A 27,318-nucleotide genomic window follows, 5' to 3' on the forward strand; every position below is an offset into this window, starting at 1 on the left:
GGTTAGCACTAGTCATATTAAAAGTCAGCAACAGACACGTGAAGTTTCAACTCAAACACCCAGTGTGTGACAAATCATTAGGGCGTATATATAGTGTATTAAATGCTACACTATTCCACTTACATGATGATTCAAAAGACAGTAGTAATTTTCCAAATGCACAGACCAAAATATTTACTAGTAAAAAAAGAACATTATATTCCTGTACTTAAAATGGTAAATACAGTATTAAAAATTTTACATTTTTGCAAAGTGCTAATTACAACCATTTTAAATGGAAAGGAAAATGACCCCTAATTTTTTAGTTAAATTACCTGGAAAAAATTCTCATCTTTAGTTGTAAACATGGGAAATGTACAAATTCTCTTTAGTGCAAAAATAAAGTAGAATTGTAGCATGCAAAATCCATAAACTGCCCTAAAAATACGTAAGCTAAAGGAAGAGCATTTCAATATAGATTCTTTATACTGTCATCACATATTTTACTCAATATTCTTATGTATAAAAAATTATTTTCTTAGACTGGAAAATAAAGTATCCTGCAGTTACCTTTAATAAACTCCAAGCAAAAGGGAGATTCATTTCAAAGGCTGCCTTATACATTAGACTTGTTTCACTCCTTCAGAGAAAACTCCCACTGAAACCAGTTACCCTTTCCATACTACCAGATGCCCCTGATAGCGCTTGGGTATCAAGGGGTGGCGCAGATTTAGAAAAGCAAATGAATTTATATCCTACATCAGACAAATCCCAATTGCAAGGAAGGAAAAAGAGGCATAGAATAAACATAGACACAATAGGTAGCCAACCTTATATAAGTTTTAATGTAACCGGTAACTTCAACGGAACTGTATTTTATACCTCCTACTTCCAATTCTCCTCATCTCAGTCACCATTATCTGGCAAATTGTCTTACGGCAAAGGTCATATCTTAATGGAAATAGATCTTGTACAACAAACATGAGATGTGCCTATGTAAGAACTGTAGGAGTGGTTCTATCATTATAATACACTGGAAGTCTTCCTGCATGACAAACCCTGTAACATCCAAGTTGGATTTAATACTCAAAGGTCACACTGTACATTAGATTTTTCTCAAGGCCTTGAAATTGCAATACTCAGTGCAGAATATTATGCTTAAAATGAACCCTGCTGAAGTCATTAAAATACTACACATTGTTTAGCGTACTTATATGCTGTAGACTGAAGGATTAGAATGTATACAATTCTATTTTTATGTTGACATTATGCTATAAAGATGTGTAAAAAGGCAATATCCAAAGACTTATAAAAATCAATCATCGTCACTAAAACTGTGGAAGATATATTAAATGACTTTGCAGAAACTATATTTCAAGATGGGAAAAAGTTTTCTGAAGTTCTGTATTGGAAAATGGCCTTTCCTTTCAAAAGAAACTTTTTTCTGTCTTATTTCGGCCTGAAAGATCTTTTCTATTTTTTCTCCCTTGTCAAACATGACAACGCACCTATTTGCTTAGTTCGGTATAAAATGCACAATGTAAGAGATCTTATGTTGAAACAATCTCCTCTTTTTCTGTTTCAAGAAAAAGTAAATAGGCAATTATTTGATACTTTATTTTTTCAAAAGACTATTATTACATTCCAGCAGATGTTACTGAAATAAGTGGTATATTGAACATGTGTAGTTCATCATTTTCATGATATTTTGTTTCCAGGGAATTCATGTTGGAGTCCTTAATGACTGCTGGAAAAGGGGCATTAGTTCACATACCATAAGCTCTTTGCTCTTGACAAACAAAGGCTGTCACTAAGGGCAGACTCCGCTCTTACAGAAGTCAGGGAAGGTATTACCCTGTTCAGACCAGCAGAAAATACACAGCGGCATCGTGCCTTAATGATGTTACAAATACTATCAACCATACAGGAGAATAATCTTGCTTTATTAATTCTTGTTTTCTCAGTATAATTAGTCTTTTTGCACTTGACCTAAATAATAATTAGAAAATTTTTTTGGGGTTGTTTTTTTTTTCTTTTCAGCTATCTAGGGGTTGGTTTTTTTTTAATGTCCTAAATATTCTAGGTCCATGTCAGACCATGAAAGTGTTTGGGTAGTATTCTGAATCTCCTTGAGACAGTGCAAGCTATTTAACCATATTTTATACAGTGACAGAAGAAGAAAGGTTATTAACAGAAGACTTTAGTAGGTCAGTAGTGAAGTTGGCACAGGCAACCAAAATATCTTTCTGCCAATGGTTCTAAAAGTAAATAAGTATTCTGTATCTTCCTTTGATAATTTGTACAGACCTCTTGTTCTTTAATCACAAGTCTCTTTGACCTTTTGCAGACATCTGAGTGTCTACAGAATCTCTTCTAAATAGATAGTAGTGACTGAACTACCATTGTGATAAAGTTAAAAAGGATTGCTCAAGGAAACAAAGCATCAAAAAAAACCCCCGAAATGCTGGTCTTAAACCAAAATTCTGCTTCATAGAAGGAACTCATCAATCAGTTTAAATATCTAAAATGGAAGGATCCCTAGATGAAGTTCTAAAGAAAACATAAGTTGTAAACAGCAAAAAAATTGCCAAGGCCATCGAGCATTCATCCAAAAACTAAAACCAGGATGAAATTTCCAAACTGCAGTGTACAACTCCTTAATTAAAATTCTTTGGATCTAGACATTGGAAAAGCATGTAGTGTAGTATTCATGCTTGTGAGGAGCTCAAGGGCAGGTCGAGGCAACTTCCAAACAGGAAGGTTCACATTTATATGGGGAGAAAGTGTTTCAGAGAATAGAGTCACTGGATATATGGGCAAATATAAAATATTTGGGAAGAGCCAACACAACTTTGTTAAAGGGAAGTCGTATGTCACAAGCGTATTGGAATTTTTTTTTTGAAGGCTTCAAGAAACTCTTAGACAAGAAAGACAAGAGTGGATTTAAAAATGGCATTCAGCAAGACCATTAGAGAAACTATCAAAACACAGAACAAGATAAAAAGTATTCCTACGGGTCAGTAATTGACAGAAACAAAGGGTGGGAATAAAATACCATTTTTCACAGTGGACAGAGATCACCAGCAGAGGCCTAAGGAGACTTGTGCTGGAATAGGTTGTTGATCAAATTCATAAATTATCTAGAAAAGTTAATGAAGAGTAGGTCAAAGTTTTCTGACAATCTTAAAGGTAATAAAAATAGAGCCATTTCTAACAAAAATTAGAGATGAAATGACATATAGAATTCAATGTAGATGAAAGTGATTCAAATTAGGAAAAAGATTAACTTTAACCATACAATGAATGGCTTTGAACTGACAGTTCGATGAAAGATCAACCCAGAATTAAGAAGAAGAAAAAATATATTAAAAACTATTGAGGAAAAAAAACCCCTTGAAAACACTACTATGCTACTGTATAAATCCATACTGCACGTGAGTCTTGAATACTGTGCTTGGGTTTGTTTTTCTCAGGTCTGATAACAATTTTTACCACCCAAAAAGGTGCAGAGAAGAGAAATAAGACTGTTTTAAGTAAGGAACGTTTTTGCAATGGGAGCAAGTAAAATGAAAAATGAAAGGTGTAATGAATGAAAAAAATCTGTAAAACCATGAATGCAATGGTGAAATTAAATAGGGGCAGATGTGTACTGGGTTTTACACCTAAATTTAAGGGGTATGATAAACAAACATGCAGTTACCTGCTCCATAACAATTCAAAGGGAATGCTGCTTCATACAACAAGCAGTTGATTTCTTACCATATTCTGCTATAGATGCTAAATGTTTGCCTATGTAAAGTAAACCGAAGGATTCAAGGAATAAAAATGTATCATAGGCTATTTAATGCAGACATATCATTTTGTTTCAAGAAGCTCATGACCTAAAACATGCAGGAAGCTCGACAGGGTATTTTGAGGAAGTATTGCTATGTACTCCCTCTGTTTTCATGCTCTCCTATACAACCTTGCTATTGGCCTCTACAGAAGACAAGATACTGGAATAGAGGAACCTTTGATGTTAACAGATTGCATGACTTCTACGTCTCTGTTATGCAGGCTGAAGCCAAGCTGCATGTTTATTTTGTATCCTCATTCTGTTATCAAAATTCTGTTTTATATAAAAATGAATTAGTCTTCTTTCATATACTGATTTCTTATCTGTCAGAAAAGGCCTGAGAGTGGGATCTAAGCAATGTAGACATTCATACAATACTCCCAGGACTACCAGTGCAGCAGAGTGTGCAAGCAAGCTAATTCATCAAATATAAAATTGTACTCTGATAGTAAAGCAAAGAATTACAGATATTCATTACCTGTAGGAGTGGAAACAGAAAAGAAGTTTGCAAAATTCTCAGCTATTTCAAATATTTAAGAATCTTGAGAAACTCAACTAAAGATGTTTCTAATAGAACATCATTAATATGATGAAAGTTTGGCACTTACTTTAAAGTTGGGATTATCTCAGTGAATTTATGCCAATTTAAACTAATTGAAGACCTGTTTCATAGTGTGTTTTCAATCATAAAAATGACCTGGAAATTATGTCACCCAACTTTGTCATTCCTTTAATGAACTCCATTGATTTTAACAAAATTACAACAAATCTGTATTCAAAAGTGTTAAGCTTGGATCATAACCAAGGGACAATTATTCATCTTTAGTGATTCTGAAATCCTTGAGGATTCATATTACAAAGCGATACAAAACTCTTGCATGTATTTGCCAGTACTAGGACAGAGTTATTATCGAGTAAAAATTGTTTAAGATGAATAAGTAATTCCAAACAATGACATAAAATTCTCTATAGCATCTTCTGATATTGTAATTAAATGGAATTAAATGTCATTTTTCCTTCCACTGAGATTATTGAGTAGAAAGTAATCTTTACTACCCTCATCAAGATCCTTCACACGCAGCCCCCTTTGTATAAACTGCCAAACTCAGCCAAGGCATACTGAAACACAAATAACCCAACCTGTTTAAGGTCTTCCATGGCATCTATTTTTCATGATAAATAGCATCTCAGTCTGCTTCTAGGATTGCAAAGAAAGTAGAGGAACTACTTAAACAGCCTTTTCCTTCATGCAAAAGACTGAATCTTCCTTGGCCAAAGACCTCACGGTTCCTTGAGCTTGCATTTTTCCTAAAAATCCAAACCATTAAATGGGATTTTGCTGGAAGGAACTGGAGAGAAGAAAAATGTTCTTCTATTACAGGCAATAGTATCAGTTGTCAAAATAATTTTTTAAACCCAAACCTAGGGTATGCTTTAGTTACTGTTTAGAAACCTTGGTTTTCTCAATTACAATCTTACTCCATACACACACAAAATTATAAATGTTAGATAAATTCAGGTTTTAGTATATTTTTGCTATATCTATTAATAAAAAATACTTTAATGATTTAAATAGGTAATGCTGTCATTTAACATCTGTGAAATTTACCTAGTTAATATTTTTTCGGGTTTCCTATTATTTTCAGTATCAATCTTGATAGAAAACATCTGGGTTTCAGTGACTAGTTAGCCCTGTCACAAATTCATGGAAATGTGCCTTGTGCAGCAATATCTAATGATGCCTTGGAAAGGAAATCAAGCTTTTTGATCTTTTGCTTGGAAATGTTTCCCTGTGTTGCCATGGTATCAGTGATAGCTATTTTAAGACATTGGCTGTGGGAATATCTTTGAAAATATACCTAGGCAACACATAAATCATTTGTACTCTAATACTTCTAAACCAGTAACTAATCTTTCCGTATTTCAGTGGAACAGAGCGATATGAAGTCATTATGTTTGTGTAAGGAACCCTTCAGAAAATTCAGTTTTGAAGTTTTTGTCTGCTGAATCCACCTTATTCAGGGCCTTTTCAGTTTTCACAAGTCTGATATTTTACACGTGAATTTTGACCACCCTTTGCATCCCTTTTGGTTCCCTTCCTTATGTTTCCTAGCTTTTAAAAGTTAAGAGCACAAAAAATGTAGCCACAGCTTACATAACTTGACTGTCCATGGCTCTTACCCATCTGGAAAAGGTCTGCTGACTTCTTCCAGAGTGGATTATTGACAAGCTACTCTTCAGAGCTTCCAACATATACCTTCTTCCTCGAGCAGTGACCTGACATTGGAAATCCTTATGAAAACAAGAGTTCAGGATTGGCAGTACTCAAGCTAACCTCAAGAAGGGTTTCTATCAGACAGCTATCACTGTAACTACCTCAACAACTACATCTATGTCTTATTTTAAATTATGAAATATTTATTTATAAGTAGCTCCTTAGAAATTGTAATGTTCAGGTGTTTTTCCCTCAAAGGAGAAGAGACTGAAGAATTTAAGTGGTTTCTATTCTGGTACTGATGTGTTTGGTGGTATAGAGGATGGAAGGCACAGAATTAGAATACAGAAATACATAAATTCCTTTTTAAGGAAAGTTAAGTCTTTTTTAAAATCTCTTACATTTGCAGTTACTGTCTGTTAAAAGATCGTCATAGTCCAGCTGGTACATTGCCCCAGAACTGTATTAGCTGAATGTAAGATAAAACAGATCCCCAAAATCCTAAGAATAGCTCCTGAGCAGAGGCACAGAGTTTGTTTAAACCTAAAAATCATTAGCAAAATTATTTTTCCCAGAAAAACTGCCATAATGGCTCACTATGTAAATAGGTTTATGTAAAAAGTCTCTAATAAATAGTAAAATCCTTACTACTCTGATGTAATTGACTATCCGATGCAGGAACAGTGAAGAAAACCCCCAAAGGAATCAATTAAATTAATGGCTAAGTGCATTTTATCCATAGAGGAGTCTCTGTATAAACAGCCAATTCTCCTCAGAGAAAGCCAAAGTAAAACTACTTAGAATTTTCCAAGAGCTGTCATAATATTCCTTATTAACTGAAATTTAGTATTTGGTACTGCTTATAACAGCAGTGAAATTTAAAGACAGGTGTTAAAAGTCACTGCCTCCAACCTTTTTAATTGAATTGAAATTTGACATTACACAGCCCCTCTTAGGTTGTTGTAGTTACTAATAAATCAAAACAAAGGCTTTCATGATCTTCCGACGTAATTGGAAATGTGGTCCCATTACAAAAATTTCCAGATGAATTTAGCTTATTTATAGACACATAGAAGGACACTGTATGCTGGTTCAAGACTCTGACTATTGGCATCTACTTCCATCAGAAATGCTCCCAAAATGCTTACAGCAGGTCCAGTGGCAAACTGAATCAGGCAACCTTGCAATAGCTTTACTATTTTTAGAATATACGAGAAATGTAAGGCACTGCTACTTGTAGTCGGCTCTTCAGAGACAAAAAACCCAACCTTGCAATAGCCAAAGAGACTCAACAGCCTGATAAAAAGAGTATAATAACATAATATAGTAACATTTTGTTGATATTTTGTCAACTCACCACCTCAGACTTATAAACCCAATGTTAGCCATCAAGGCAAGTAAAATTTCTTCCTACAAATGCGTTAAGCCCATTTAATACAAAATGAAAAAGCCAGTTTTCACTGGCCTGGAGCAAGACTGATTTCGGTATGAAATAAAATGAAAATACGGCCCAGCCATCTCAAGTCATGGCAACCATCAGTCCACAGCAGCTTTTCTGTGAGCTGGCAAACCTGCTTCAACTCGGCTTATGAGAAAAACTGTCTGCATTTACATAAAAGATAAAGAAGCAGGAAAGATGGAAAATTCACGCTGGCTTTAGCATGACATTCATCAGTTTCCTTACTATCTTTTTAGCCAAACTGGAAAGATATGATTGAGACCAGTAGACTCTAAGGTGGGTAGAAAATTTATAGGACTTAACAGTGAAGCCTGCAGGTTAAGAGATGTAATTCCCCTTTTTAGCACTTCTGAGAGTATATAGAGTGCTTCCTTGGGATCTCCAGCCCACACACTGACTTGCTGGAATGAGCTCAGTGGTGAGAAGAAGACTACAGAATTGCAGAGAAGGTCAAGGAGGGCCCTCACTTCTGTCTTCAACCATGTAAAGGAAAGGGGACAGAAAAGATTAAGCTGAACTCTTGGGGTGCACAGCAAAAAGAATAGATAATTCATGAAAGCTGGAAAGTCTGAATAGTTATGAGGAAAAAAAAAAACCTTCACGGTGAGGGCAAACATTGGGATGGGCTTCTGAATCACTGTCTTTGGAGATACTTAAAACATGACTGGACAAGGTCCCGAACAACGAACGGGCCTTGTCTTGTGCAGTGATTTTGATGAGATGACCTCCAGAGGGAACTTCCAAGCTGTATTATTTCATCATAATTCTATGATTTGGTGTATTTTGGAAGCAGTACCAAAATACACTTGACCTAGAAAACTGCAGAAGGAATAAGTTTACTTCTTGTACTGAGCAAATTGCTGATCTATACCTCTGCTAGAGTCCTCTAGCACCCTCTAGAATGCTTTGCTAGTTTGAAACCTGTGCATAGAAAGTGTAGGCACAAGCTACAGTCCTGATTCTTTTCCATTGTCCCTTTGAAGAAATTCTAGCTCTTAGATATTTTTGGTTCTGGTGCACTTACATCTTCTCTGCGTGTTTATGAACAAGTCATATAATGACTCTTCAAGGCAAATATAATAGCATTATAGATTTTAGAATATGTACCCTTATAGTAACAGTAAAAAAAATACCAAATTTTTTGAGCATCGCTGGAATTACCTGTGTGTTCCTTCCCCCCAAAATCCCAGAATACTGTAATTTCCTTTTATTCTGCCTAAAGATTCTTCTCTGACATCCTGACAGCAATTTTTGTCCTTCAATCTGAGAAAAATCAAACAGCTAGAAATTCCAACATGCAGCTTGGCCTCACTTCCACACTGTTGTGGAACTACAGTATCGCTTACCACTGTGTACATACATCTGTTTCTTTGAACTGAGAATAGGTTATGGCATCTGATCCTTTGGTGGTGTCTGAGTAACAATAACTTAGTGAAGCATCACGCACTGGCCTGGAAAAAGAAATCCTACAGCTACAACTTCCTGTTGTAGCCTCTTTGAAATACCAAGAAACAACCAAATGTTTCTATCACACAAACCTAATGTCAAGTGCCTGAAAAGTTCATAATTAAAACCCCGGTGTAAAAGAAATTGTATGGATTTTACTAATCACATTTCTGTAACTTAGGAATTCCAGTAGTATCTTACATTGCTTTGTTTCTGTGGTAATCTGAAGTATTGCAAAATGAGTGAAACTAATGCACTGCAGAAACTCTTAAAGTTGCTGCAGAGCAAGATAGAAACAACATGAAAAGACCATTAAGGCAAGCAAGAGCTAGCATGTGTCATGGTCAGTCTGGAGTGGTGCCTAAGCTGCCTGAGCAGCCAACTGCTCAAGTGTAGCAGCTGGGTCCCACCTGCCTTTCTGTCCGTGAAGTTCCCTGGAAGCGATGAAACACGCATTGCCAATTGACCCCTCTCTCAGATTTAGTCAATATGATGATCAGGTTGTAGGACTTGAGCAGATGGTCACTTAGACAGCTCTGCTACATACCACTTGTCTCAGGAAAGCCAGCTACTTAATGCTTTTCATTATGCAGAATTTGCCTTTCAAGTAAAGATAGCGACTTTGTATCAAAAATGAAAAAAAAAACCAACCCAACCCTCACATTTGAAGGAAAATTTTCTTGTACTGTGAATCCCCAAATAATTTTCAGGTTGTCTCCCCATGAAAAACTGTTAAGTATGTACTGTTCCATAATGCCCTAAACTGGCAACGCCCCAGAGCACAGCACTCAGATGAGTGGGGATTTTTGAGTAATAACTTACATTACAAGGACTTAATTCTGCTCCTAGTTGTATATACACAACTCAACATAAATGGATCTTGCATGCAGGCAGCCAAGGGCAAAATCTGGTACAAAATATTTCAAAAGGATGAAAACATACTGGACTAAAAAAGCCTCCACATTTTACAAGTGAAGTAATAGAATAAAACCAGCTGTATTCATAACCACATAAAAACATTCTGCATTAAAGACCCTAATTTCAGCAAGAATATTAGGAATATTGGCATAACAGAAAAGCTACAGGGCATCCGGGAGTGAATGACCCACATGATGTAATTAAAGCCAGTACTAAATAAGCCACTGGAAAGGAACAAAGACAAGGAGGTTATTAATTAAAAGGCACAATACCCTCAACATGCAAACTGGCAGACTCAAGTTAAGCTCAGAAGAATTACCTTCTTGGTTTTCAAACTGTTCTGACAACAGATGGTAGCAGCAGCCTACACTGCAAACTGCTTTGATTTCAGGCTTGGCAGTAAAGATTCGTAGCGTGTTTGCCGCAAGGTCACCACACGTATGTAGACCCACCATCACACAGTCCTAACAAGAAAAACAGAGGGGGAAAGAAAAAGCATCAATAAAGCATCTCCCTCTTCAACTGAAAGAGCATGAATAACAACAACTACCAAAACCCAAACATGCTGCAAGTGGTTATTGAGCTGTGAGGTTTAAATACACAACTCCACGCGGAAGGATTCCTGCTGTTCTGCTCTAGAACTTTTCAGTACACAAGAAAAGCTCATCAGCACTAAGCAAACATGGTGTGTTGCCTCTGTGGCGAGCCAGACCACACACTGCGTTGCTCCAGTAAGGAACGACCCATCTACTCTGCTGTGGTGAGACCCCACCCGGAGTACTGCGTACAGCTCCAAGGTCCTCAGTACAGGAAGGACATAGAGCTGTTGCAGTGACTCCAGAGGAGGGCCACAAAGATGTTCAGGGGGCTGAAGCACCTCTCTATGAAGACAGGCTGAGAGAGTTGCATTTTTTCAGTATGGAGAAGACTCTGGGAAGACCTAAATACAGCCTACCAATACTTCAAGGGGTCCTACAGGAAAATGGGAGAGGGACTGTTCACCAGGGAGTGCAGTGATAGGACAAGCCGAAAGAGGGCAGGTTTATGTAAGATGTTAGGAAGAAATTCTTCTCTGTGAGGGCAGTGAGGCACTGGCACAGGTTGTCCAGAGAGGCTGTGGAAGCCCCATCCCTGGAGTGTTCAAGGCCAGGTTGGATGGGGCTTTGGGCAACCTGGTCTAGTGCAGGGTGTCCCAGCCCATGGCAGGGGGGTTGGAACTAGATGATGTTTGAGGTCCCTTCCAACCCAAACCAGTCTGTGATTCTATGATCTCAGTGCTCTACTTTCACTGGCGAGGAAGAAGTTGAAGACTATGAACAGCAGCTGGTTTACCTGCAAGAAGGGAACAGCTATGTGGGGACCAGATGCTGGCCATTTTCTCATCTTTCCTAGCCTTCCTGTTAGCAGTACTGCTACTGCTGCTACTTCTTTTCGTACTTCAGATTTTCTACTCTAAAGCTGGCTGGACCTAGCTATGGCATTTCTGATACTTTGAACTGCTGAAATCAAATCCACTTCCTAAAGGTAACTTGAAGAGCAGGCTTTGTTATTTCCAAAACTGTAGCACTGCCTTGGTTTTGCCATGTGCCTGCTACTATTCCACAACAAATGGACATTTTCTTCCATAGCACAAAGCAAGAACTTCAGCTTCAGGTGCTCTGTTCTTCTGTCCATTCTACTTCTGGCTTTTCTTCTGCATCAATTTCCTTTTACTCTCTATTTCTCTTCTCAGCACTCATAACAAGATATTTCCCTGATGGTACTCTTAGTTGAAACCCACATGGTGTTGCTTTGAATTTCAGCCTTATTTATTAACAAGGTCTTCAACAAAAAATTAGCCTAAAGGCATTCAGTTATGACACCCTTCTATAATCAATTTGACTTTACATGCACATCTATTTTTGCTGCTCTATACTCAATTTTCTCACACATCTGTATTAAATACTAATGTTTGTGTGAAGCGGTAAAACCTCCCCTTTCTTCCTCTAATTTTTAATTCTTACCATCCCCTTTCTCACCTTGCACTTTGTACTTCTTCTCTGTGCTTACCCTCTCCTTGTTTCAGGATCCAAAATTTTTAGGTGGCAAAAGTTCAGTTTCACTTCACCTTTTAAAGACTTTTTTCCTGCCAGTCAGCTTCAGCTCACTCTTCCACAGAGGTTTTTTCCACACTCAATTAGAGAAAGAGCGGAACAACACTAAAGTTTGGAAATTAAGGGAAGATGTGCACTTGCAACAGCAGCATTTAAACCCCAGGACAGAAAAATTTTCAGAGATTTTCAGAGGGAAGAACCCTAACACATGCAAGACAGAGGAAACATGGTGATGCTCAGAACCTCTGAACAACCTGAGGGCAGCCCGTCTGTCAGGTACACTTCTGCACTATCACTGACTTCAGTGAGGTGGCCTGGGCATAACTGAAAGAATTTTCTTGGTCATTGGCTTAAGCATAGCAAAATTTAAGCTCTCAGTATTATTCCTGAGCTATATGCAAACACGCATCGCTATACCCATATTTCATCAGCAAATTAATTTCAGACCTTGGGGTGTAAATCAGTAACTACTGATTTTCCCCAATCTCCACTTGTCCCCAGCATAGGAAAAATGGTCAAATTATGGCTACAATAAAAGACTGTAAAAATTTGTAAAACTATTTCTAAAAAATATTTTATTTCTATAATTTCTCAAAATACTTTTAAAACATGTAAATGATTGCACATTTTAAAGTTTTTTAATTGCACACATTCATCACACATAACGTGCAGTTTGGTTATTACTGGGTTTTTAACACAATGGAGTTTTTACCTTTTCTGACAATAATGTGCTTGGTTTGTTTTTTTTTTTAATAAAGGCAGTGATAGAGGATTTCTTCTGCCCTTTACATCATTCTGATTGTATGTGAAGACAATACAAAAATACAACTGTGCAACTGTAAAGGTGTATGTTTCACCAAAAAACGCTGCTGTTCAGGGTGTCTTTTACAGACAGACATGAGCTTGCTGCATGCTCTCAGATACTCAGCAGGATATATTCGCTGAAGTTAGATAGGACCATTAACACAAACTGTGTTGGTCTCGAATCAGAGATGAATTGCACCCTTGAACATATTAGTTCAGTTACTACTGAACACAGACCAGCTGTCACCTTTCCATAAAAGGCTGAATGTATCTACCCCATCAACGTCAGGTCAGGCATGGGAACCTGACAGCCATGCAGCTTATAGACTTGTGCCACTGTCTTTGAGCAACTGGGCTTGAGCTTGTTTCTGTAAGCACAAGCCCTGCCAACTAGCAAATTACTAAATAAACTTAAATAATTCTGCGAAGTCAAAACAGAAAAACATTATTTGCAAATAGAGCTCTTTACAAACTCTTTGAGGACTATACACAATAAATTTTCCTATGCCTGCACAGTTAAATTGAAGTAAAAAAAATATAAAGCTTAAAAAATAAGAAATTTCAAGAAAACTGAAATTCCAGTGCTAAAGATATCCATCTACCTGGTAAATATAACTCTTTTCCTGATAATTGGATGTTTTCTATAACAACAGTCATAAAATACCAGAAGTACGCTGTTAGCTTTGACAGCTGATTATTATCTATCCCATAAATTCTAAAGGCTGCTTTACATATTCAAAATAACTTTAAAACATGTATTAAAATAGAAAAAACAATTGGTATCTGCTAGATACACTTGTGCTAAATGGCTAAAACCCATTACTGGCCGAGAATATTCATTTACAGCACTGACAGCACTCCATGTACACAGCAAACACTATGTACGTACAAAAATGGCAATATAAAGACAATGGAAAATCTACTTGAAGTATTAGTAATATAACCTCCAGATCTGTTATGATGTCACTGAGTTCTGTTTCTGAAGTGATGCAAGAGGTCAATGGAGAATACAAGTTTGATTCACTTGACTCGCCGGCTTTAATCTTGAGAGATGCCATTTTCCTTTGCGCCTTTTCCTCCTCACGGAGTTCCCCACAGTTACCACGGGATGAAGAAGAAACTTCTACAGCATCAGCAGGCAGAGCATTTAGAATAGCAAGAGCCTCTTCAGAAAGTTCACTCTCGTCAGGCTGTGTCTGAGCCACCAAGTCAATGTCGGTTTGTCTGGGGGTTTCAGATGGAGCTACTTCCGTGAAACCACAAGAAGGAGCTAAATCTCGGACAGTCACTGGGTCCTGACTCTGAAGACTGATGTCATTATTTAGGAGCTTTTCGTCAATTGCTTTATGTTTAATTTCACTTTCCACCAGCCTGTCATTTGCCTTTTCCAACCTCTGGCTTTTGAGGTTTGCTCTTCCTCGACTCTGATACGCCCTCCAGTGCTTCTTCAATTTTCTGTTCCTTTCGTGAGCACCATTCGTGTTGGAGTTTGAGGAGTCAATTCCATAAACTTTTAAGTTGTATTGCATGGACAAAAATGAACTCAGGTAGCCTTTTCCAGAACCTATATCAATAACCTATATATAATGAGGGGAGAAAAAAAAATCACTCTATTAATGAGCAACAGGACCCACTTCAATCAAATGCAAAATAATTACCTCAAAAAATAAGAATGGCTTTCATAATTACCTTACCAGTTATCCCTCCTAATATACTTACTTCATTTGCTTTGTTGATCTACTCTCTGGGTTTAAAACACAGCATTAGATCGACTGGCTTGTTCCAGAAAACAAACACTGCAATGCTTAAGCAAGGCATATGTCCTGACTCTTCTGGAAAACATTTTCACTGTATGTTTTGACACAGAACTTCCTTCTGGTAAAGAAAATAACCATAAACCACCAACACTGCTACCTGCCCCTGACAAACTGCATCAGGATATAGGGTTCACAAAGAAAGCATTCACAGTATTTAGCTTTAGGCACCTAACTCCCATTCCGTGGAGTCTGCTACCACTGGCTGTACATAAACAAGCATCTTCAGATTTGGTGCCTACGTAACACAATTTCAGATGTGAGCTAAAGGCAGGTGATACTAATACCCTCTTTCATGTCAGAGTGCTTATTTATACCAGTTTCCCATTCTGTGTAAGCGATCCATATGGCTTTGTTAATGTAAGGATGCTTTTGTAATAAAACAAAGGGGTCATATGACACATGCTTTCACTGCCTGGTCTGGGGGAAGGAGTGACTGGAGGGGTGACTCGCTGTCTGCTTAGTTTGTCTCTTATCTGACAGCATGTGCTACTTCAGTGATTTGATACAACACTGGAAGGAAAACACTATATAGAACAGTAGCAGAAGCGAAGGTAAGATAGGACCTTTAAGTACACTGTCACAGCTTTCTATCATGTGTGTTTTAAAAGGCAATAGATATATAACAAAATATTTTACTAGAACAGGCAGAGTGACATTTCTCTAAGGAAAGAAAATGATAACATTCACTTCTGTTCAGGTATCTACCAAAAAAGTTTTATTGACTAGATATAATGACATTTGTTCCTGAAAGTGCTTGATTCAAGAACATCTCTCTCTTGTTTTTGCCCTGCCACACATTCATAAAACAGTTTACACTGGTATCTCTAAGCCCAGATGGCAGCACACACTTACGCAGATTCATCTTAACCTCAACTGCATGATGTCTTGTCAGTACTCACACTGAAATGAAGATTTATTCCTTATTCTAAGAAAGTTAAAGATTTGTATAGCCACGTAGTTAGAAAAAATTGAACCAATGACAATAAAGACTATGTAAAACAGTGGAGAATCCAGACCATTAGGCAAAAATTGTTTACCCAGGCTGCACATTGTTTTCTAATCTGCACTCTTCATGTAATATTTCTGGGTATTTGCCACCTAGGCATGCTATAATCCCCAAATTTCTTGAATTACATCATTACAGGAGTGAATTTAGTGCAACAGATTCGATATGATCTAAACATACTTTTTGAAATTTTCCTTTATTTGTCACATTTATCACCAATATTCTCCTAAATTATTTAAGAGTGAAGGAAAGAAAAGTGCCCAAGGCATAATTTTATCCAGTATTTTTATGCAATTTTACTAATATTATACAGCATATGCACGCCTCCACTTCTACAAGGTTTTAAATGATTTTCCTGAGAGGCAGCATCTGGACGCAGAGTCAGACAGTGAGTTATTCCTAACTCTGCCGTGTGACCTCTGGTGGCTGCACAGACACAACTGCTCTTCGGGTGAGGATTTTTAGGTGGTTGTTTTCAAGTAAAAAGAAAATGATAATCTATTGTTAAGTTAGCATTAGGAGGGTTTTTTTTTAAAAAAAAAAAACAACAAAAGGAAAACTTGACTAAAAAATAAGCAGGCAAGGATCTTGTGCTCACCAAACAGACTGCATTGAACTAATCCCTGCTTTACCTTCCCCTGATCGCACCGGGAAAGGCAATCGGCAACCCACAGCGTGTCTGCCAAGCGTGGACTTTTAACATGAAATTTCCATGACACAATGAACTCCAAAGGTCTTGTCCATAGTGAGCTGGGTACTATGTTTAAACACAGTCTCTGGCACAGCATAATCAAGAACTTAAGCTTCCAGAAGTGTTCCAACATTTCCCAGCGCCAACTCACAAAGCTAATGGATGCTGAGCGCAGAACTGTATCACACTGACATTACACATCGCAACTCCTGCCCCACGTGCTGCAATTTCCTACATTAAAGAAAACAAATGTGCATTTAAGCAACAAAGAGTCATCACTGGATTCTTTTCAGAGTTTAATCAAGAACTTTTTTAACAAAATAAACCACCACTTGTACGATAGGAACGATGCTGAAATGGGGCAGTAAACAACTGAAAAGAACCCTCTTTAGTTTGCCTTAATGTTGTAATTCAAATCACTACCCTAGAAGTGATTACGGTAGTAATACAATTTTTGCTTTTATTCTCATTTTACTCTTTATTATGCTGCATTATAAAATACCACAAGTGAGTAATACTCTCTACCACCCATTACACACCATGGGTATTGAGGTGAAATGGAGGGCGCTTTTTCAAGCCGCCAGTGATCTGTAATATCTGAAAGAAAAACCCTGAGGACACGTGCTGCTGTAAAACATGTGCTGTGTTTTCATAGCTCTAGATTTTTTTAATTAAATGCTGCATATATATTTTGTTTTGCAAGAAGGACAGAAAGAAATCAATAAGGAAAAAAAAAACCCTCTCCTAAAACTTTACAATTCCTGTATTTTTTTTTAAGTTGAAAGGTAACCAAAACAAAAGAAGTTGCTTTTTAATAACTGAGAAGGAGACTTATTTATTTATTTATTTTTTTGAAATGTAACTGGAAAGCTCTTTTCATATATTAGGGATTTGTAACTTTGCACAAATAAATTCTGCTACAGTGTTTGACTACAATGGGAAAAAAAAGTTAATATACAGCAGTCGACATTTCATATTCAGTGATATGTTGCAATAATATTTTTCATTAAATGTTACAATTTTTTTAAAAAAATAAACAGAAAATAATCCTATGTCTAAAGATACTCTAAGCCATCTGATAAAAGTGCAGAATCACTGGATGAAATTGCAGCATATTGACAGATATGCAATAACGACTGGTGGGAGCTTTTATTAGTAACCAGCTACACCGAGACTGAGGTTGGGTCATCTAGGTGGCTCTACTTTTTTTTTTTTTTCCTCTCTGAATATGGCTTTTCTTCTCCTTTCATTCGAGTCTCACAGGAACTATTTAAAATCTAAATGAAAATGCTATATGAAACACCACCCTCCAGCAGACTTGAAGAACATCTAGCCTTGCATCATAAGCAAGCTACACTTCCCAACACCTTTTTCAGTGCATAAAAGTCTTCAACACTTGTAGAAGTAACATTTGCTTAAAGCAAAAGTTAAGCAAGGCAGGAAAACCTCTAATGATAAAATAAATGACTTTCACAATTCTGCTGCTAGTGTATTTTTATTCTTTACAGCCTGCATCCATGTTGCAGCTGTTAAGGGCACCCATACTTGCCACCACAGCTGGGTCTTCAAAGAGCTGCTGGAAAGACTGCCTTCCATCACTGTAAGCGATTGCAGGTGCACAAATTGATTGCATCTCATCCAGTAATATTTGGCCTTAATTGCAGCTCCCTATTTGGTATTTCCAGTTGTAAGGAGAAGACTGCCTAAAACTGCACCTTCGTCAGTTGTTCTTCACAGAACAGATGGTCAGGATTCAGAGTTTTGATCTCTCTTTCCAAGGATGCCACAGAACTGACACAAGCCTATCGAGAGTAGTGATGGATTGATGGGCTGAGATTCAAAAAGGCCAAGTGCAGGGTGCTGCACATGGGACATAACAACCCCATGCAGTGCTACAGGCTTGGGGAAGAATGGCTAGACAGCTGCCTGGCAGAGAAGGACCTGGGGGTGTTGGCTGACTGCTGACTGAATATGAGCCAGCAGTGTGCCCAGCTGGCCAAGAAGACCAATGGCATCTTGGCTTGTATCAGAAACAGGATGGCCAGCAGGTCCAGGGAAGTGATTGTGTCCCTGTACACAACATTGGTGAGGCCACACCTCAGGTACTGTGTTCAGGTCTGAGCTACTCACTACAAGAAAGACATTGAGGTCCTGGCATGTGTCCAGAGAATGGTAACCAGGCTGGTGAAGGGGCTGGTGAGCAAACCTTATGAGGAGCAACTGAGGGAACTGGGGTTGATTAACCTGGAGAAAAGGAGGCTGAGGGGAGACCTTATCACTGCCTACAATTACCTGAAAGCAGGTTGTAGAGAGGTGGGTGTTGGTCTCTTCACCCACGCAACCGGTGATAGAAGGAGGGGGAATGGCCTCAAGCTCCACCAGGGCAGGTTCAGATTAGACATTAAGAAGAAGTTCTTCACCAAAAGGGTTGTTGGGCATTGCCCAGGAAGACAGTTGAGTCACCAACCCTGGATGTATTTAAAAGACAGGTAGATGAGGTGCTCAGGGATATGGTTTAGTAGAGGATGGGTATGGTTGGACTTGATTTCAAAGGTCTTTTCCAAACTAGTGATTCTTTGATCATTTATATTATTTAAATTGAACTCTGTCTGAGCCAGATAACTTCCAAATCAAAGTTCAGCTTCAGAAGCTCAGAGGAGTCTAAGATTTGGGGCCTACTGCTCAGTCTATGATGGCAGAGGCAGTGACTCAGGACATTGCAGTCATGTCTCTACCCCTAACCTGAATGGAGAATGGCCATATACTCTACCCCTAGCACACGGCTGGCCATACCATTAATTTTTAGCAACTCCTCTGGCACAGGTATGAAGCAGGACAGCTAGCACTCTCCCATTGCAAAGTACAGGCAAAATCTGAGGGATAAAATATATCAGAGATGGTAGTAATATGGACATAACCTGCCCAACTGTAGCTGTCTCTCCTTCCCTATACACGTTTGAGATCTTAAATTATGTTCATACATACTTAGAAGGGGAAAAAAAGGCCCAGAGGATATATTTACAATAAAATCTGGGCAGATACTTTGTCTTTGGCTTTAAACAATTTTAGTTTGTTCTCCATAAATCTTTGCAGGAATCAATATGAGGCTGGAGGACACTAGTCTCTGTTTACACTTACATTTACACTTGCACAGACAGCAAGTACAGGTTAGACGTGGAAGGAATCAAATGAAGTTCCCAGAGCCACTAGTCATCTACAGTTTAAAGTGAAGATGAAGCTACATTAACAAGTTACTAGCAAGTTACTGGTTAATTATGGTGTTGGGTGCCCAACTCTCACATGTGTTCTACCAAATGTACTTCATGCACACTTTGCTACATAAATCTCTGCTTAATCTGGTCTCATTTTGAACTTAAAAAATCATAACTAAGTTCGTAATTGAAGATCTCAATCCATGTTAAAGAAAGGGGGACAGCATTAACCAATAGGAAACATTTTAAATCCCTTCTGCCAGAATAAGAAGTCATGCTTTCAGAATTTCTCAGATTGTCTGCTTTGGTCTCTACGTGCTACTCCTTGACAGAAGAACAAAGTTTTACTCTCCTGCTGATGCCTACGGTAAGTTGCTAGCAATGTAACACTCATACACAAGGCAGTACCCGTGCATAGCAAAAAGCGGTACAATTTTTAGCTGTTCAAGATATAGAGGATGATTATAATTTCTTAAAATTTCTCATGAGTCATGAAATTGATTATGACTCACTGAAAGGCAGCTCCTTTGGAAGGATGTATTTGTAAACAAAATTGTCCTAGCTACAATTATTTACAGGAAAAATAAGAACAGCAGTGACAGAATATCAAAATGGGGCACTTGTACACAACAAGGAGAATAATTTGGATGGCTCACAGCAACATACAGTAAGAAATGGTTCCTTACCTGCTTTACACCACAATAATTTGCGATTTTGTCTACCAGGTCTGACATCACCTGCACTTCATGTGATTTCTTAGTATTCATAAACTCATCAGTTTTGATACCTGTATTGTATTAAAAAAATAAATGCACATTAACTCAATAATACAGATTTTCAATCAATTAGAAAAAATACTAGGCTAAAAATATGATACAGTATTTCTATTTTTTGAGGATAGTAATTTTTTAAAATAAACTCTCTCAAATATTACAAGACTAATTATAGATGATTTATGAAAATTCAACATACTGTAAAACCTAGTACTGGTAATGTAGTTGTTTTAAGATTCAGTATAGGTAATCTCTGACCAGCTATTAGACAATAGTGACTACTATAAAACTGAACTTCTTGTTCATTAAAAAAGTTGGGTTTATGTTGTTTATCATATTTACCTTTACAGACATGAAGTGTAAGAGCAGGGACAATTAATAATCAGAGTACAGCAGTAGACAGCTACACATTTGCTCACAATTATCAAATGGGAGATATCAAAAATAAAAGTTGAGAACAACACCATGGAAATTCAAAGGAGGATGCACATTCTTTATTTTTTTATCTGCCCTATGGATGGCTTATAGAACTGCTACATCCTCCAGGTAGAAAATTACTCATTGCAGTGCTGCTGAAGAATGCGTTAACAAGATGAAGTCAGTCTCTACCATGGGTTTAGCACTTGTGCAGCATACCAGGCGCCCACATGCCAATCTCTACATCTCCCAACCAAAGGAGGAGCTCAGAAGTTGCTCCCTTGTAAGAAACCTGTGCAGTTCTTTTAGGCCACCAACACTATGAGTACACTGGGGTCTAGTTAAATTGATGGGAATTTTTTTAAGTCTGAGTGAGAAGAAACCAGACTGCTATGGACACGCACACTCCTCGAAAACAAGACTTTCCTACATGATTAGGTAGATTAATACACTTTCTCATTCTCTTCATTTTGCACAGTATGTGTTCATCTGTCCAGAAACTGATCATTAGGCAAAAAACTATGCTCATTCCTTGATCACATCATGCTGGGAGCAGAGCCAAGAGTGTTATTTCTTTAGAAGAGAGCGGGGGATTGAGCTGAGCTCATGAGAAACCTAACGTTTTCTCTATTTTTCCCCAAACCCACAGGATCTCTCTACTTCTTAAACATCTGTTTCTTTTATAATAAATTGTTATGACAATATTTAAAATCTAATATAGACTCTATGAACTGACAAAAGAGAAAACACACTAAAAACACTTTAATGCAAAACAAATTACAGAAGCGTTTGCCACTAAAGATTCTCCATAGCTTTAGCACTGAAGATCAACACAGCGTCCTATAAAAACCAACCAATTTGTAACTATTGCAAGTGAAAGGAAAAAAAGATGGTAAAAAAATTAAGAAAAAAAAAAAATCTTTTTTGTTTATCTTTGCATGTTTTGATATCTGGATAGGCTCACCAGAAGAAAGCAGAATGGAAACAGGAAGAAACAGACATTTAATTTCTGGACAGAAATAAAAGTTGTGTGACTTTTGTCCAAAGCAGCACCATCATTTTGAACTATTACCACATCTTTTACACTTTCCTACAATATGAACTCAAAAGACTGAACAGAGCAATGCTGTGTGAAGTACCATTTCAGAGAGTACTTAATCCACATTAAGTATTTCAGACATAGAAGAAATACACAAACAAGACCCAATTCAGAAAAGCATAGGTTCCAGGTAAAAAAAAAAACCCACAACAAAACCCCAATAGTTTACTTACATCTAGATTTATAAAGCATTTATGACCTTAGCTACTAAAGTTTCTTAAGTATTTTTAGATCTCTTTTGCTACTGTTTCCAGAATTTCAACCCAAGAAAAATTACGTTGCTACAGAAAAATACTGCTTTTTAATAAATTTTATTGTTGCTGCATTTTCTGCAGAATTCTGATAGGGTTTTGTGGTGGTTCAGCCCCAAGCAGTGGCTGAGCACCACACGCTGCTCCCTCACTCCCGGAGGAGAAACAGAGGCCCCATGGGGTGGGATAAGGGCAGTTTCCTGACAAAAGCACCATGAAAGGGTAACAATAACAGCCCACAGCAAATTTCACTCACACGCAGTGATAACACAGGCTATATTACCAACTCCATGATAACAGGCTGCTGCACTGACACAAAGGGTGGATCCTGGGGTGCATCAGGAGAGATCCTGGGGTGAATCAGGAGAGTGTGGCCAGTAGGTCGAAAGAGGTGATCCTCCCCCTCTACTCTGCCCTGGTCAGGCCCCACCTGGAGTATTGTGTCCAGTTCTGGGCTCCTTGGTATAAAAAGGACAGGGATCTCCTGGAGAGAGTCCAGAGAAGGGCTACAAAGATGATTAAGGGCCTGGAACATCTCCCCTATGAGGAAAGGACTGTTCAGTCTTGAGAAGAGAAGACTAAGGAGGGATCTAATTAATGTCTATAAGTATCTTAAGCAGGGGATGCAGGGGGAATCAGCCAGCCCCTTTTCAGTGGTCTGTGGGGACAGGACAAGGGGCAATGGCTACAAGTTGAAGCACAGGAAGTTCCGCACCAACATATGGAAGAACTTTTTCACAGTGAGGGTGACAGAGCCCTGGGACAGGCTGCCCAGGGAAGTGGTGGAGTCTCCATCTCTGGAGATATTCAAGACCCGTCTGGACGCCTATCTGAGTGATATGAGCTGGGGAGCTGCTCTGGCAGGGGGGTTGGACCCGATGATCTCTCGAGGTCCCTTCCAACCCCTATGATTCTGTGATTCTGTGATTCTATGAAAGACCAAGCGGACACCCTGACTGAACTCAGACTGCCCCCCTCCCCAACCAGGCCCTTTTGTGGGGGAGAGATACCACGTAGTGTGGAAGCAGCCCGGGCTGACTCAGCTCCCCTGTGCTGGATGCCTGGGGAGGTTACCTCTGGCCTGGCCAGAACCAGGACAGGGTTTTTAACATTATTTTGAAAACAAACAGACAGGCTACAATCCAATAGAAAAACTGTATTTGTGGAGTGGTTTCTACTGTCAAGATAACTGCAAAATTTGCGAAAAAAAAAGTATAGTAGTTTTAAACTGTGAATTCATTCTCCTACCACAGAATTGCTTTCTTGAAACAAATAATCACACATGTAGATTTCCTTATTATGTTACAACTGATGCAAGCAGAATAAATATTAATTTTACAAAACGTAAGAAATTTAGAGATCCATCTCACTTTGTCACAAAACAAGAAAGTGGGGTTGGTTCAAATACATCGCAGAAGTACCCTCAGAGTAACAGAAAACTCACTAGTTTTAGCCAGTACTGAAATGTTGCTGTTTTACAGTGTGATCCCCTAGCACAGGTAGGATGAAAAACTGGTCCAACTCTGTAATGCTACTGGCACCTACATCTTTAGTTGCAAGTGGAACAGATTGAGCAGAAGATGCCTTTAATACAGGGCTGCTGCCTATTTGCCCAACGTCTCCTACAGCAGAATGACAGGTTATATACTCAAGGTACCCATGGAAATTCAGATGCCCCAGATAAAAACCAAAATTCATGGACCACATCAGACAGAGGTTACGCTCTTATGACTTCATTCCATAAGCCAGAGTGAGAGACTGGGATAACCACATGCCAACAACTCCCACAGAGGCAGACTGATTCTGTCTGCCTCACTTATTCCCCTATGAGACATTTAAAAAACAGTCAATGCATGACCATTACCTTGGCCCTAAGCACACTCCAAAGGTGGACAGTTCTCTTAACCCAACAGTCTAGCAACCCTCACTTCTTACATCAGATGCAAAGCCTGTAACAAGAGAAAGAGTCCCTGCAGGCTTCCTCCTTTCGGGCCAGGCTCTCCTGGATCCCACTGTGCTCAGTGCAAGCCACCTGATGGTACAGTAAGACCCAGAATGACTTTTGTTAGGAAGCAACGGAGAAAGCCCTTTAGACTCAGAACTCTGTTCTGAGTAGCTGTATCCACAATATGCTTGAAACATTTGTTTTTATCCATTATTCCAAGGAAGAATAGCAGTATGTCTACATTCAGATGGTGAAGAAGTTAGAGAACTATGCAAGTATGCAAACTGAGGGAACAGGCTCATAGCATGTTTGCCTTAGAGCAAGAAAATGTATTAAAAACATCTGAAGCATAACTGGAATTACCCTGATGCATACTTTTCAGAACATGAGTGAGGTCATCGTAAACTTGCCAGTTTTCTCAGACTTACACTTCTCTTGACTTGCAAGCTTTAGTATGCCAGGAAATTAATCTATTTTCTGAAATCAGAACTGAAGTACAGAAATATCTGAAATAGCTTAAAGTTAGAAGATCACAACTTTCATTTGGCAACTTCCACATTACAGATCCATAGTTCAGTATTTTACTTCTGCCAAATGATTACCAGGATCTTCTATTAAGTTAATTTAACTGATACTTACTGCCAATTCAACGCAAAGTCACTGAATTATAATACCATTGCATGCATTTGGAACACAGTCCTATCCTGATGCTCCATTCTGCATGACAAAAAGATGAAAGAATCCTTGTAGTTTTGTCTAATAAAGCTAATCAAAGTATGAACTCAAGTATGAGTATAACAAGGCACAACTACAGAATTACAGAAAATTACGTGGAAGACAGGGAATGAGAGCATAATAAAAACAAAAACAGCTAAAAAAGCAAGAGAAAGGAAAGCAGCATACAGGTGTCAAACAAGAACAAAAGGGCTTCAGATGAGGAAACAGCAGAAAGAAAGAAACCAGAAAATAAGACAAATGCACAAAAAAAGCAGCATTAAGACTACCTTATCTATGTCATTTCAGTATTTCTGAATTAAAAACTGGAGAGACAACAAATGGTAAAACTGGAAAGACTGCTGTAGAAAATACGAGAGACGCCCAACTGTCCTGGTTTCAGCCAGGATACAGTTAATTTTCTTCCTAGTAGCAGGTACAGTGCTGTGGTTTTGATTTAGGATGAGAATAGTGTTGACAGTACAGTGATGTTGCAGTTGTTGTTAGGCAATGTTTACACCAAGTCAAGGCTTCTCACACCATCCTGCCAGCGAGGAGTCTCGGGGTGCACAAGAGACTGGGAGGGGGCACGGCCAGGACAGCTGACCCAAACTGACCAAAGGGATATCCCATACCATATGATGTCATGATCAGTATGGAACTGGAAAGGAAGCTTGATGGGGACACAACCATAGCTGAGGAACGAGCTGGGCATTGGTCAGTGGGTGGTGAGCAATTGTGATGTGCAGCAAATGTTTTGCATATTATTATTATTATTGTTTTCTTATTCTTCTGTCCTATTAAGCTGTCACAACCCATAAGTTTTATCTTTTTTCCCGATTCTCTTCCCCATTGGGGGTGGAGGGGTGGAGTGAGCAAATCAGTGTGTCATTGTTTTAGCTGCCAGCTGGGTTAAGCCACAGCATCAGCATATACAATGGTGCTAGCATGTAGGATAAGAAACATCAGAGCATTAATAAATTACAGAGATAAAACACTAGAATGCAAAGGCAGAGAGCTGATCAATCTTTCCCTGGAAAACTAATGAGAAATCTGAAAGACAGTAGCAAATCTATAATGACTGAGGACTCCATGAAGAGCACATTTTCAGTGAAAGTTACAGCAGCCAAAGTAAGTCCAAATGCCAGTTCATCATCTGAGAGAAAACATATAACTAGGTGCAAGACTTCCAGTGTCCAACATGATGCCAACTTGAGAGTGCTTTAATCCACTTTCTTTAACTACAGAAAATGAGATTACTTTGGTTTTATGACATGTATTTGGTATTGGTCCAAAGGATACAAATGATTTTTTAAATTTTTTTTTAAGACATCAGACACTTACTGGACCATATTCAGCTAAACACCAAAGCACATATTTAATATTTAACAAAAAAATGTAACAAAAAACAACCCCCACTTGCCAGATTTCACAGTGAGTCTTTTTTTACAGAAGGATTGCAACCAGAATTCCTGCCACTCGGGGAGAAGAAAGACAAAGAGAACTAACAAGACATCTCAGATAAGGATGTGCCTACTTGCCTATCTCATCACCTTTAAAAGTGAATCTCAGGAAGGGTCGACAGGTACTTAATGCTGTGACCCCTCTGCTCAAATTTTAGCAAGAGAATCCATTTTCTAACAAAGGTAATGAAGAAATTATCAGGAATAAATTAAAATTGAAGTAAGAAATATGTAGGAACCTCCCCCTCCTCCAACCACCACCCTCCAAAAACAAAACTCTGCAGGTCCTATAGTGGAAAAAAACCCCACAAAAATGTAAATATACCTGCTGTTCCTTGACTGTCTCCTCTCAGTGCTTCAAGTATGTCTTCCAATGGGGTACACACTCCAAGGTTAGACAAAGAATAATAGTTAGCAGCCAGGGCAAATAAATGTACATCGATAAGCTTCTTAGACTGTTCACAAAACACGTTGGAAAACGTGTCATCATCTGCATGGAAAAGAAAGGGAAAAGATTTCTGTTAACAAGGCTTAACATCTCAGTAATAGTGCCAACACAGACCTACAAACAATAAATACGTAGTATCAGATAGAATCAAACATTTTGCTTGCACAAGCAGGAAAATCCATTATTTTTCAACTGTATCCCCCCTTCAGAATCATAGAATTGTAGGGGTTGGAAGGGACCTCAAGAGATCATCGAGTCCAACCCCCCTGCCAAAGCAGGTTCCCCAGGACAGGTCCCACAACTGAGGTCAAATTTTGCTCGTTGCTTAACTAGGGTAAATGTGGAAAAATCTATTATTTTAGCAGAGCTACTTCAGCATAACCCACAAGAGAATTCAGTCAACATTACCAATAGTCTCTGCTTACAGACTTGTTCGTTATCCATTTCCTAGTCACCCCCATCTGACAATATATACTACTAGAAATATAGCTGTTCAATATCCAAAATGCTTTGATTTATGATCACTATATTCACATATTTTCCAAGCTGCTTCGTAACTGGTGAATCTGCTGGGAGTATTAAATTAATTTTTATTACCAGTCAGGTGTGAGCCAAGTTAGATTCCAATGCATATTTTGCTTGACTTAGGATGAGATGCCTCAGTTTGGCATTACTTAAGTTTTGAAAATGTACATGTATCTTTTAAGTGAAACATACCAGAATGAATAATTTA

The 27,318-nt window shown here is 38.3% G+C and overlaps 1 protein-coding gene across 1 annotated transcript in view; it reads right to left on the reverse strand.

Moving 5' to 3' along the window:
• Positions 1–27,318, reverse strand: part of METTL25 (methyltransferase like 25) — a gene marked incomplete at its 5' end in the record, with an annotated part of 64,299 nt that overhangs the window by 30,464 nt on the left and 6,517 nt on the right. The window contains 4 exons of the mRNA XM_084268661.1: positions 10,172–10,316; positions 13,694–14,326; positions 20,162–20,262; positions 26,463–26,627. Of these exons, the coding sequence (XP_084124787.1) occupies positions 10,172–10,316; positions 13,694–14,326; positions 20,162–20,262; positions 26,463–26,627 (1,044 nt within the window). The remainder of the gene's footprint in view (positions 1–10,171; positions 10,317–13,693; positions 14,327–20,161; positions 20,263–26,462; positions 26,628–27,318) is intronic.

This window comes from Gallinula chloropus (genome assembly GCF_964237585.1).
Source record: "Gallinula chloropus genome assembly, chromosome: 1".
Lineage (NCBI taxonomy): Eukaryota > Metazoa > Chordata > Aves > Gruiformes > Rallidae > Gallinula > Gallinula chloropus.